This window comes from Sarcophilus harrisii, chromosome 6, assembly GCF_902635505.1.
Source record: "Sarcophilus harrisii chromosome 6, mSarHar1.11, whole genome shotgun sequence".
NCBI lineage: Eukaryota > Metazoa > Chordata > Mammalia > Dasyuromorphia > Dasyuridae > Sarcophilus > Sarcophilus harrisii.
This window is the reverse complement of record NC_045431.1, coordinates 231,843,113-231,856,034: the sequence shown is the minus strand read 5'-3', so window position 1 is coordinate 231,856,034 and position 12,922 is coordinate 231,843,113. Positions and strand designations below refer to the sequence as shown.

At 42.4% G+C, this 12,922-nt stretch overlaps 1 protein-coding gene across 11 annotated transcripts in view; it reads left to right on the top strand.

Annotated features, from left to right (window-relative positions):
* PHF21A (PHD finger protein 21A) overlaps positions 1 to 12,922 on the top strand; it is a 192,471-nt gene that overhangs the window by 146,954 nt on the left and 32,595 nt on the right. For all 11 annotated transcript variants that reach the window (XM_023506352.2, XM_031941304.1, XM_031941305.1 and 8 more), the window contains one exon: positions 10,862 to 11,089. In XM_023506352.2, the coding sequence (XP_023362120.1) occupies positions 10,862 to 11,089 (228 nt within the window). The remainder of the gene's footprint in view (positions 1 to 10,861; positions 11,090 to 12,922) is intronic.

Sequence of the window (12,922 nt, the reverse complement as noted above, 5' to 3'; positions counted from 1 at the left end):
ATCAACTGGGACAGAGAGACAAGAAGGGTCCTTGCAACCAGAACGGGGAGCCCAAGGCCCGAGGTTCAGCTCTGGCTCTGCTCCTTCTGGAAAAGTTACAGCTGCTCACGTCCTCGGGCATCCTTGGGCTTCCTTACTCGAGTCCTCAGTTGCCCCCTGAAGAAGAAGAATGGCCAGGCCCGGACCAAGTTGAGATATCCGGGTTCTTGGAAAACCCCACCAAGGACAAGGCGGTGTTCTTGCTGGTCTGTGTTAGCATTCTTGAGAGAGCAGATGAAAGCTGGCCTTGACGCACTTTGGTACCTTCAAACCCAACTGAAATTCAAATTGTGATGCCAATCATTCTCCCTGAGACTCCATGTGCCCTACTGGACAAGGGTACGTGCCGTAAAGGGAGGCAGGGGGGCTGCGAACACCGGAGAAGGCGGAGCCCACAGAGGCCTTTGTTCCAGACATGATATGGGGTGCCCAGGACCTCAGGACAAAGAAGGGAACAGTCCTAACTTAGAAGGAGAAATTCTTATTCTGTTTATGCCTTCCCTGCAGATTCCACCATAGTTTATTTTGTGAAGTCTTTAATTGAATTTATATGGAGTTTTGAGATTAAGTCTGGAAATATTCTTAGCTTGTGAAAATGCCTCTCCCCCACTTAAGGTTTTATGACATATTTGAAAATTTCACAGAATACATCTTTTATTCTTAAGAGAATGAATGGTTGTCTTTTTACTCTACCCTGCCCCAAATTTTCTGCAACCTTTAATAAAACAGCTCCTGATAAAAGATGTAAAACAAACAACCCACCTCTGAGGTTCTAAAGGACACAATCAGGTTTCTGCCATCTCTGCTACGAGGAAATCATTCTACCATAGGATAGTGAAAGTCATTCTCAGTCACATGTCCTCAAAGATCCAATCCCTGGAGTTAAGCGTCAGTCATCTTGGCAACATATGGAGGTGATGGAATTGCTCCCTCTGTGTTGTTTTATGTGGGGTCTTGTCAGAAAGTGTATTCGTAACACTATCCATTTTTCTTTGGAAATGACTGTACAGATACTTAGTAATAAATTTAACAGCTCAAACAGAGAATTCTTTGTAGCCCTAAGAGCTCTAGAATTAATAATAATAATTTATTTTTTATTAACCACCCAAAGTATGTTTGGGGCAGACTATAATTATTAATATACATCTCCATATGGCATTTCAATCTGTAATAATGTTTAAGGCTTGCCTTGTTTAAATGCTACAGTAAAAAGTATATATGTTTAATTATATTTCAATATGTGGTATTTTCTGCACAGTTCATTTTGTATAACTAAGACACTAACTAGCTGCGTCCAGTTGCTACTTGTAATATGAAGTACAGTGCCCTTCTACCTCCATCTGGTGATTTTCTTTTTCTTATTTAAAATCAGCCCATAAAAGAGATTTAAAACCCACTCACTTCATCGTTAATAAAACATATGCTGGCCTTGGGAGAAGAGAGGGACTTATTTCCAAGGATGTACAACTCTGCTTCAGAATTTAGCTTGTCAGTCAGATCAGCCTCTGTATCAGCGATATCTGTGGAAATAGAGGTTTCTTGCTGTAATTTCAAGTTGGCTCCAAGGTTTCAAGTAGAAAGAAAATAAGCTGTTTATCTCTGCAGTATTCTCTGTACATGTGCGCACACACATTCTCACACACAATTTCATCTAAAATATATTTTTGAACCATTGTTGTACTTGAATCACATTTTAACTTTCGGGGAAAACTACTTTGCAGCCATCTCCTGATGTCATTCTTTTGTTGGAAAAATTCTTGCAGCTTTGGGGCAGGAGAACGAGAGCAGTTCTGCCCTGGCGGAGATGGACCTGGCCTGGCTCAGGCTTCCTCCAAAGCGAGGGCGGAGTTGTGAATGACGATGGACTGCTGAGCACATACGGTAGTACTAGTAACAGATGGGGTGCAAAGGGGCACGTATTTGATTGAACCGGAGCTATGTTTAATGTGCAAATTAATAACCTCTGTCACAACTCACTGGGAGACAAACAAAGGGAGGATGCTGGCACTCTTTTGTACCAGCCAGCATTGACACCGTGTCTACAACAATTTATGGTGGGTTTTTTCTTCTGCTCTCCGACTGTTTACAATCCACAAGGCCTTTGGTTAGGTCAGGTTACATTCAAATTAGCTTCTATTTTAGGGAGTCAGTGCTTTGTAACCTGGACCAACCATGGAGCCGTTGGAAATCCGCACTGCACTTAAAGACTAATGCTGCTGAGAAACGGATTTCCAGAGCCCGCTTGATTCTCAAGCAGGAAATCAAGATGGAACATTTACTTTCCTAATCCTGACCTTTTAGTTGTGCTTCTTACTTTTCTGAAAAGTGTTTGAAGCCTCTAACAGAGGAAAAAATGTCTTGTCTGATGAAAATTGTGTTGCTAGAACATTTTTGACTGTGAAAAGAAAGGTCACATCAATTTAACCGATGCCCTGAAGTACTGTATTGTCCCTTTCCTGCTAAAGTGTCCCCACAGAGTGCCATATGGTAGAAAACAGGGCAGTTAAGTTATAGACCACTGAGGCTTTTAAAAAAAATTAGCTTGTAATGAGAGACTACACTTCCCAGCATACAACATTCTTTTTTGCTCCCAGAAACATTTACACTGCATGTTGGGATATGTAGGCTGCCCTAAGGGGCCTTACCTCTCTTGAGTAGGACAGCTGCTGCCTGTTTAGAACAAAGTTGGGATAGTCTTCAGGTTCTTAGAAGGGTCCCTAGTTTGGCAAAACTTGACCGTCAGTGTCTTTATTGGCAAATGTTGGGGAAGGAAGAAAGTCTCCTGTTAGAGTATTCATAAGCTTGGTAAGAAAATTGTAACATGAATTTTTATTCAGTATCATAATCCCCTGCAGAGATGAGAGATAAAGCCTGTTGATAAGAATAGAAGGTCTAATCCCCCATGGAAATACAATGTAAAACCCAGTAATCCAAATACCAACATGATTTTTTAAGGGAGGAAAAAAAAAAAAGAAAGAATAAACTCCAAAGAATATTGTTTAATTAAGTGAAATAAGCTTATCTAATCAATATCATGATACATTCAATCTTCATCATCTATTAAACATCCATCTAGAGAACTTTACAGGAAAAAAATTACCTGGATTATTCATACTGGCTATTTTTACAGGGATTTTTAAGGAAATTAAGTTTTTTTTAAAGTTTTGTCTATCTTCTCAAATATTAAGAAGTAGAAAAAAAGCTAACTATCATAAAATCATAAATTCACCTTTTATGCTTTTTAAAACCAGTTATTCTTTCCAAAATGAAAGCATTAATGATAGTAAGTGGTTGTGAAAAGAGTTTTGAAGTTAAAGAAGCTGATTTCCAGACCCAATTTCTCTCCCTAGTATCCAGGAAATCTCTTACCCTCTTTAGGCCGCAGTTTCTTTATCTGTAAAATAGAGGGGGACAGACAAGAAAAACAATTAAAGCTCCTTTCAGTTCTAAATCTGTGAATCTCCTGAAGTACTAAGGAAAACATTAGGAGAACTTGTATAAACTGATACAAAGTGAAGTAAGTTTAGAACCATACACATAATGACTAGAGTAGTGTAAATGAAAATACTACTACTAAAAAGCCTCTATAGGGAGCATCTGAAAAAATTATGGTATATGAATGTAATGGGCTATTATTGTGCCACAACAAATTGTGAAAATGACAGATTCAGAGAAGCTTAGAAGGCTTTAAATACAAATTTACAGTGTGAAAGATTTAAGGACTATGATCAGTCCAGTGACCAGTCATAATTTCAAGAGATTGAAAATGATTGGCAGAGAGGAGAATGAACTAGAAATATTGAGTGAGACATACATGTTCAGACTCAGCCAATGTATATGTTTTGTATAAACAAACTAATTTGCTACAGGGAACAGAGATAAGTTTTTTATTTTGGGAGAGGAGAATCAGTGAAGTAGTAATAGTGACTTTTTTTTTTTTTCCTGAGGCAATTGGGGTTAAGTTACTTGCCCAGGGTCACACGGCCAGGTGCTATTATGTGTCTAAGGCTGGATTTATATTTTGGTCCTCCTTACTTCAGGGCCAGTTCTCTAACCATTGAGCCATCTAGCTGCCCCCAGTAGTGACATTTTTGTTTTAAAACATAAAGGGAGAAAGGAGCGTAAATGTATATTATTTAAAAAGTAAACAAGTCACAATATTTCAGAGTCTCATTCTTTTTGTACAGCAAAATAATGGTTTGGTCATGTATACTTATTGTGTATCTAATTTATATTTTAATATATTTAACATCTACTGGTCATCCTGCCATCTGGGGGAGGGAGTGGGGGAAAGAGGGGAAAAATTGGAACAAGAGGTTTGGCAATTGTCAATGCTGTAAAGTTACCCATACATATAACCTGTAAATAAAAGGCTATTAAAAAAAAAAAAGTAAACAAGTCAAACTGTGTCCTATCCTCTGATGCAGTGAAAATACTAATAAGTCTGTACCCCAGAGAGATCAAAGAAAAAGAAAGAGGATCCATACGTGCAAAAATATTTATAGCAACTTTTTTTTGTGCCAGCAAAGAAGGTAAGACCACCTATTGAGGAAGGACTGAACAAGTTATGTTGTAAGAATGGGATGGAATGCTATTGTGTTATAAAAAATGATAAAGGGAATAGATTCAGAAAAACATTGGAGGACTTAAATGAAGTGATGCAAAGTGAATTGAGCAGAACCAGAAAAAGAATTTATACAGTAATAATAACATTGTACAATCAGCTTTAAAAAAAAAAAAAAACATAGGAACTCTGATCAATATATTGACCAGTCACAATTCCTTTTTAAAATTTTTAAAAATTTATTTATTTATTTTAATATGCATATTTTTATGAATCATGTAGGGAGAGAAAAATCAAAACAAAAGGGAAAAACCATGAGAGAGAAAAAAACAGAAAAAGAAGTGAACATAGCATGTGTTGGTTTACATTCAGTCTCCTTAGATCTTTTTCAGGATGCAGATGGAATTTTCTGTCCAAATTGCTTTGGACACTGAGCTTTGCATCACTGAGAAGAACCAAGCCTTTCATACTCAGTCATCACACATTCTTGCTGTTATTTTGTACAGTGTATTCCTGGTTCTGCTTGTTTCATTCAGCATCAGTTCATGTAAATCTTTCCAGGCCTTTCTAAAGTAATAACAATAATATCCCATCACTTTCATATACCATAACTTATTCAGTCATTTACTAATTGATGGACACCTACTCATTTTTTCAATTCTTTGCCACCACAAAAAGAGGTGCTACAAACATTTTTGCACATGTGGGTCCTTTTCCCTCCTTTATGATTTCTTTGGGATACAAAACCTAGTAGGACTAGTCACAATTCCAAAGGACTCGTGATAAAAAATACTCTCCAACTCCAGATAGAAAAGTGTTGGATTCAGCATGCAGATCAGAGCATATTTCCTCCTCCTCCTCCTCTCTTCCCTCCTCCTCCCCCTCCTTCCCTCCTTTTTCTTCCTTTTTTCCTTCCTACATTTCTTCCTCTGAAGGATGGGGCATGGCTGATGGGAGAATTTTCTTTGTATGAGCATACATATTTGTAATATTGCCTTCTTAAGAAATGGTAGAGAAAGAAGGAAAGAATTTAAAACTAAAAATAAAATTGAATTTTTAAAAAAGAATGGCATGTGGATGAGGTCATAGGAACAAAATACAGCAGCAATTGTTGTAGCAAAGACATAAAATATATACCTATTGATTGGGAAGTGACTAAAAAAAATGAAGTTCAGGAGACATAAACAAGAGGACCATGTTAGAAACAAATTGCCTTAAAATTAGTTTAAAAAAAAAAACAAACAAACAAACCCTCAAACTGTACTTTTTTGTTTGTTTTGGGTACTGTCTATTTTTTTTCAGTTCTTAACTGTATAAAGAAATATATAGATATAGATATAAAAAGAGTGTGTGTATGTGTATGTGTGTGTAAATTCCTAATAATGAAAGGAAAATAAAAGGCACCTAGACTCAAATTAAATGTAATGGTCAATCTTAGTTCCAGAGGATGGGTGATGAAATAGGCTTGTTTAGGGGGTTGACTACAGGTGAGGAACAGTTATTATGCCCTTAGTTATAGTTTCTTTATTGCTTGATTTTGATAAACTATTTTTATTTATTATAAAGGTGGATTCTGGAAGGGAAGTATATTGGGAAGTAATTATGGCATTAAAAAAAACTTGAGGCATAAATAAATTAAAAAAAAAATAACAAGGGACAAGTTACAGCTTTTGCCTCTGAGCAAACAGGTGGTGTTTTGAAGGTATTTGTGAGAAGATTGAAGCTGTTTATCTAACTCGTAACTGTAATGATTACCAGAGAAGCTTAGGGGAAACCTTAGAGCCTTAGAAAGTGAATAAAGTATAATTATTTTTAGCTAAGCATATTTTTACAACTACTCCCACAGACATTTCCTCCTCCTCCATCTGAATCCTACTGTGTGTCTCTTCGGTAACAATCCTTCTTAGAGGCTTCCTCATTGACTGCCACTATATTAAAAAGGGTTGATTTTGTGGCATTCCGTGCATTTTATAACATATGTTAGAGGAGTTTTATATATATGTTCCTTTCCCCTAGATAACATTTATATTTTACTCCATTTGTGGTTTTGCCACTCCTGAGTTATGTCAGTGACATATAACTTCCACTTTAGGAGATAAATATATACCAGTATTCCAGAAACTGTCATCATATCTGCTTTCTACAGCCTTGGTGTTGATATCACTCTGTATTATTTATAAATGCAGTGATTAAATTTCACATTGGACAGCAGTAGGGTTTTTACTTGAGTAAAACTTAGCTTCATCAGCAAATATTAGTTTCTACAGTTACAGGTTTTCTCCTTGCTCCAAATTGAGTTTCCTTATCTGAATCTGAGCAGTTAGTTTATCTGAAGTAGTAGGGGAGAATCCCTCCATCTTGTGGGAGTGAAGACTTAGGAGATCAGTATTTGGCTTACTAGAGATGATGGAAAGTTAAAACAGACCAGTCAGCCAGTTCTCCAAGATGGCCTTCCGCAGCAGTCTCCCGCACCCCGGCTGTTTGTGTGGTGGTTCAGCCCAATCACTCTGTTTACCAGCAGTGTGTTCAGCACCACTTGGGAAGCAGATCCTGCTGAGCCTGCAGAGAGGCACGGGGCTGAGCTCATAGTCTCAGTAAAATAGAGAAGGCCGCCGGGAAGCAGAACTGTGCTGAGGGTGGTCCAAGGGGCCATGGAGCAGTTGGGAGGGAGGAGAGGAAAGGAGCCCTTTTTCAAAGCAGCACTGGGAGACTTAACTGGGGCCTGATCTGAAGAGAAGAAAATTCTTCCATGTGGTTTCCACACTGCTAGGGCAGAGGAGCCGGGGAAACTGGCTCAGGTGGCGGACAAGCCAGCCTGACTTTCTACCGAATCGGACCCACAGATCTCCATGGGTTTTCCTTTGACACTGGGCCTGCTGTCATGTGAACAAGGTGATAATATCGCTGAATGTCATAATATTGATTACCAGGACTACCTGTCTTTGAAAGAGTGACATGGGATGCCAGAGGCTCTGTGAACTTTTCTGCCTGAACAAGCCCCTGTGAGACCTACTGGTGTGAGTGTCGAGGGAATGTGGGTCTCCGAAATACATGCTGGGCTTATGGAACCGTTCTTGACAGATGGATTGAAGGAGGCTGCTACTGGCCAGCATAGAGGCCTGGCAAGCCCATCTATTGTTCTATAAAGAAAGCATCAAGAGAAAATGATAGGATCTTAACTGTCTCTTCCTCCCACCTTCCATCTTTCTCTCATCTCTTCCTTTGCATCCTCCTCCTAGTCTTTTCTCTCTTGAGAGTGTCATTAAGATTAAGAAATGACCCGTTTGTGAATAGCTACAAGATTGTGCAGAGAGGCTCCAAAGGGATTGATAAATGTGAAAGATTTTTCTTACATGCCTCTAATGCAGAAAATGTCAAACTGTTTACAACAGTGTAATCATCATTAAAGAGTTAGAAGGCATTCCATTTGCCAGCAAAATTCATCATTTCTTTGATCAAAAGGAGTAATAATATTTACAGACGTAGGAGACAGAAGGAAGATACCTTTTGCAAGGGACATCAGTGAACTTCAGCCGACCTTACTTAGTACATTGCTGATGTACCATCTAAAGCTTCACGTTGCCCCTCTCCCCTTTATTTAGTGCATAAATGTGCCACTGAAGCATATAAGGGTTGCTGTGAGATTTATGGGAGGGGTCTGGAGGCACTGCAGGCTGTCTTCTGCAAAAAACAGCTGCCTGAACTTGGCCCTTTGCAACTAAATATAACAACCCCCCCCCCCAACCCAAGGGGCCCTCAGACTTTAGGGCAACTGCTGGCCTGGCGAAGCTGCATTTTTACCTACGGCGCTGAAAATAATCTAAACAACCGCAGCGATCAATATTCTCCCCCACATTTATTTCAGTGAAACATAGAAAGCACCTGCCCCTCTCTTCAGGATCCATCTCATATATACTCACTGCAGCAGGGCGCTGGCCACGCCCCCTCCGGGCTCTCTCGGTCACGTCCCCTCCCGACTGGCTGGCCACGCCCCCCGGACTGGCTGGCCACGCCCCCTCTGTAGGCCACGCTCCCTCTGGGCTCTGCTGGTCACGCCCCGCAGGCTGGCTGGCCGCACCTCCTCTGGGCTGGCCGGCCTCGCCCCCTCCGGGCTCTGTGATTGCCTCGCTAGTCTTTAAAGACCACCCCCACCACGTTCCCAGCTTGCGTGGTCTGCCCCCTGCCGCACGCGGCTCAGCCCCCTTTCTTTACTCCCTTTCTTTCCCACTTTTTGTGGTCTTCCTTCCCCCCCCTTTTTTCCCCTGGAAGGACCCCTGAAAGTTCCTGATTGTTTGGTCCCAGCTTTTGTCCAGCTGCCTTGGGCTCTGCTTCGGGCCCTGGGGGCGGGGCCCTTGTGAGGGCCAGGTGCCTCCCCGGCTTCCTCCTGGGCGAGCCCTTCTTCTGATTGGTTGTCCCCTGGCCCTGTGGCCGGGTCCTGGAGCTCCCTTTCTCCCTCTTCTCCTGCCCCCTGAGCTTGGCCGAAGCTCTGGGTGATGGAGCTCCTTTCACGCACGGTCCCTTCCCCGGGGCGGGCAGGCAGGCAGCGGGAGAGCCCCATTCACGCTGAATTTCTTCAGGGCGGCTGCAGAAGAGAAAAGAGCCCTTTCCTTTGTGCCTGCTCCAGTAATTATTTGGTCTCCTGTGCCGTTTTTATTCCGGGTTCAGTTTTTGGCAGGTGTCACACTGGTGGTGTATTATTTCCTCGTCCTCCCCCCCCCCCCATTGGAGTTGGTTTCTGCAAATGTGGGAGCAGCCCTTTCTCCGGCTGCTAACTGCTGATGTAGCATTTTCGGGAGTTTGTTAACATGTTTGAATGTCTAGGATAGAGAGCTGAAAGCAGTTCTAAATCATTATTCAGTTCTTAAACGTCTAAATGTTCTGGCTCTCACCGAACAATACAATCCAAACGTACAGTTCGGAATTACTCCTGCCCCCTACTCCTGAAAAAGGGGGTCTGGTATTAGCATGGTTCCCTTTTCATGAAGGAGAAATGGGCGTGGGAGAACTGGGGAGTTAGCAGCTTCAAGAGCCTTTGGTATTGTTGTTAACTTGCTCTTTGGGCATTCACAGACATAGGGGGGTGCAAAAATTTCCTTTTCAATAAACTGGCCCCATTCCACATTTTGTTTTCTGAAAAGTCATTCAGGAGTGAGGATTTAACTTATGGTTTCAGTCCTAGCTAAAACTCTTAAAGCAGCACATTAGTGCTGATTTTTTGAATATTTGATGGAATTCATTTTAATAATAATAAAGTATTTTGAAAATGTAAACAAGAATGCTTTGGATCTGGGTCCTTGGAAGTACACAGTTCGGGAAGATGTGCTAGATCCCTAAATAGGGGTAGGGACAGGAACAGGAAGATGATAACCCTGGCTTTTGTACTTTTCTTTCACCTCCTTTTTCTCCACCCCTTCATCAGGAAACAAGGGTCTATGCCCCCAGCTAGTACACATACATGGAATAAAAGACCTAACCTGATCTCATCTCTGAGGAATGTCCTCCACATTCTCCCAAACCCATCCATCGACCCCTCACACCATTATTCCTTTCTTTCTTCTAGCCAAGAAGAACAGCAGCTAGCCAGAGGTCAGGTCTCAACATCTGTCCTCTTCCTCCCATCTTCCTTTTCCCCCAGGACTTTAAATGACCTTAAGGGAGTGTAAATAAGTGAGTGCAAAAACATTCATCTAATCATGATTTCCTGAATTTGAACAAGGTCCTGAAAACTTAGAAATATTTTGACTTGAAAACCTGATCATGTCTGTCTATCTCCCTCTTTACCTGCACATTGTTCTCTCTGCTCCCAGTACCTCTCTCATTTTGCTTTTCCTCCCAACAATACAACTTAGTAAGTTGCCTAGGACAAGGAGTTCTTACTTTTTTAATCTGCTGTGTGTTTTCAGTGGGTATGTGTAGAAATCATTTCATTTGGTGACATAGTTGTTTTTAAAAGAATCAGTCAATTGGGGGGGGGGGGGGGACAGAAATAAGACCAGAGCAGAAGTAAGTAAATCTGTGTTCTGGTCCTAAACAGTCTCCAGTGACTTTCTGGTGTGTTAACTTGTTAATGAGTCTCAGTTTCCCCTTCCTTTTAAAAATGGTGCCTCTTAACTGCCTTCTTCATGTTCATCCCTATAAGGCACTTTGAATTCTTCAAAGGTAGATGCTGACTCTGTTTTATGTGCGTGGAAATACAATAGGAGGGGATTCTGCAGGGATAATATTCTAACGCCTTTGATGTTTGTCTTTATCTGGTAGAAAAGAGTTGTGGAACAGCTTCGGAAGAATCTGATAGTAAAGCAAGAACAGCCAGACAGGTTCCAGATACAGCCGTTGTCACAGTCCGAAAACAAGCTTGCGCCAGCCCAGCAGCAGCCGCCGCCACCGCCGCTCCCGCCACTCCCGCAGCAGCAGCAGCAGCAGCAGCAGTACCACCACCAGCAGCAACCAGCTGCCCCCTCTCCTAACCTGACCGCCCCATCACAGGTGAGCCTGGGCAGGGAACCTTCTGTGCTTAGGGCAGTGGAGACACCAAAGCAAGGGCTGATCACCCATCCAGGATGGGGGCAGACCACCGAAAGCCCTCAGAGGGGACTCTTCGTGGCATGGGCCCATTAGAGCAGACACCCCGGCAGATCTTGCTGGGCTGGAGAGATGGAGAGTGAGGGCCACTCGAGAGGCTCTTTCTGAACCATGTGCAACAGGACTGATTTTTCACTGCCAGAGCAATTCCCAAAGCTCTTCTGCCATGGTGTGGAAGGGAGGTCAGCTACATTTACATTGCCAGAAGTCATGTCCACCTTCGTGAGCTATCGTCCCCTAGAGTGTGATTCATACCGGGCGAGGAATGCCTTGTGCTCAGCTCTGCAGGGGAGTTAGAACTTGCACAGGCTCCTCCCCACTCTGGAGGTGGAAGGCATCTGAAAGGTCCTAGAGGCCCCTGGCCTGTTCTTTACTACAGAAAGGGCCCGGAAGCCACAACTTCCCCTCTTACAGAGGGTGACCACCTCATGGGGTAGAGCCATCCCTGAGACTGTAGCTAGCTAGATCCAGCCAGCTCCAAACACAAGTTGAATGACTGGATTGTCCCCATGTGGTGTATTTTTCAGTAGGACTTGAACTAGCTTATACATGTGCTGTGCCATATTTGGAAGCCCAGGAAGTCCTCCAGGAGCCTGGTAACAAAGGAGACTATTTCCTTGGTCAGTCTCAGAACACCTGGGCTGGTACCCAGCTGTTCCACTTAGTAACTAGCTGTCTGCTGCACAGGACCTGCCCACAGAACTGCGGTCAGGAAAGCCTTGTGGAAGAGCAGGAGCGCATCTTAGCATAGAAAGCCAAAGTTTGCCTCCCGCTCCCCCTCTTCCCCCCCCCCCCGTGGAGCAGACTTGCTGTCACCCCCATTTTAGAAATGTCAACGTCAGCTGCTCTGAGGCAGAAGGGGAGACAGTACCCTACCCAGCCATGGAAAAAGGCCTCATAGTCTAGGGCTCAGAAAGGCATAGAACCACCATAGAGCCGTTTGCTTTGGAGGAATTGGGCCTTAGTGCAAAACTGAAGACACATTGTAATTTCATAGAATTCTCAGCGGTGGCCAACACTGCTCATCCATGTGGCTTCTTTGCCCAGTTGTTTTACCCCCTCTGTCAGATCTAAATATCAGAAATGGGAGAGTTCCGGAGTCTTTCTCCTTGGACCTAGGTTGAAATGAACAGATAGTGGGGTCACAGTCTTCCTGTGGACAAAACAGCACAAAAGAAAAGGAGCCTGTGTCCCACCCAAAAAACCAAGGAAGCTTCCCCCACAAGGGCCAGCCCGTCCTGTTGGGGTGTGGCCGTGTGGTCGGCAACATTCAGTGGGACGCTCCATATATTCATTCTGGTTGGCACATGTACTGAGACATGTTTAGGAGTGGAAATGACCTTTCAACAGGAATTTTCTTCTGGCTTGATGGTCAGATTTTTCCTCCGGATGTAAGAGAGATGTGGTAGTGAATGGTGAATGTTCTCTGGACAAAAAGAGTTTGAGAAAAGTTGAGAAGCAGCTTTATAACATGTAATGTGAGTTAGTCAGAGACGGTGTTACCATAGGATTTGGAGCTAGTCAGGACATGGCTCATCACTCACACATGGGCCATGTTCAAAATAGGGTGTCCTAAAAATCTGAGTGCTGTCTTAAACAGTGATAGCTTATTAAAAAAAAAAAAAAACTTTTGAAAACAGTTTGGCTTATAAATAATATAACTTAAAAGCTACATTATTATAGCTTGTGATGGCCTTTATAAGCTACCGTAGCTTAAGTTGGCTCTAAGACTATTGG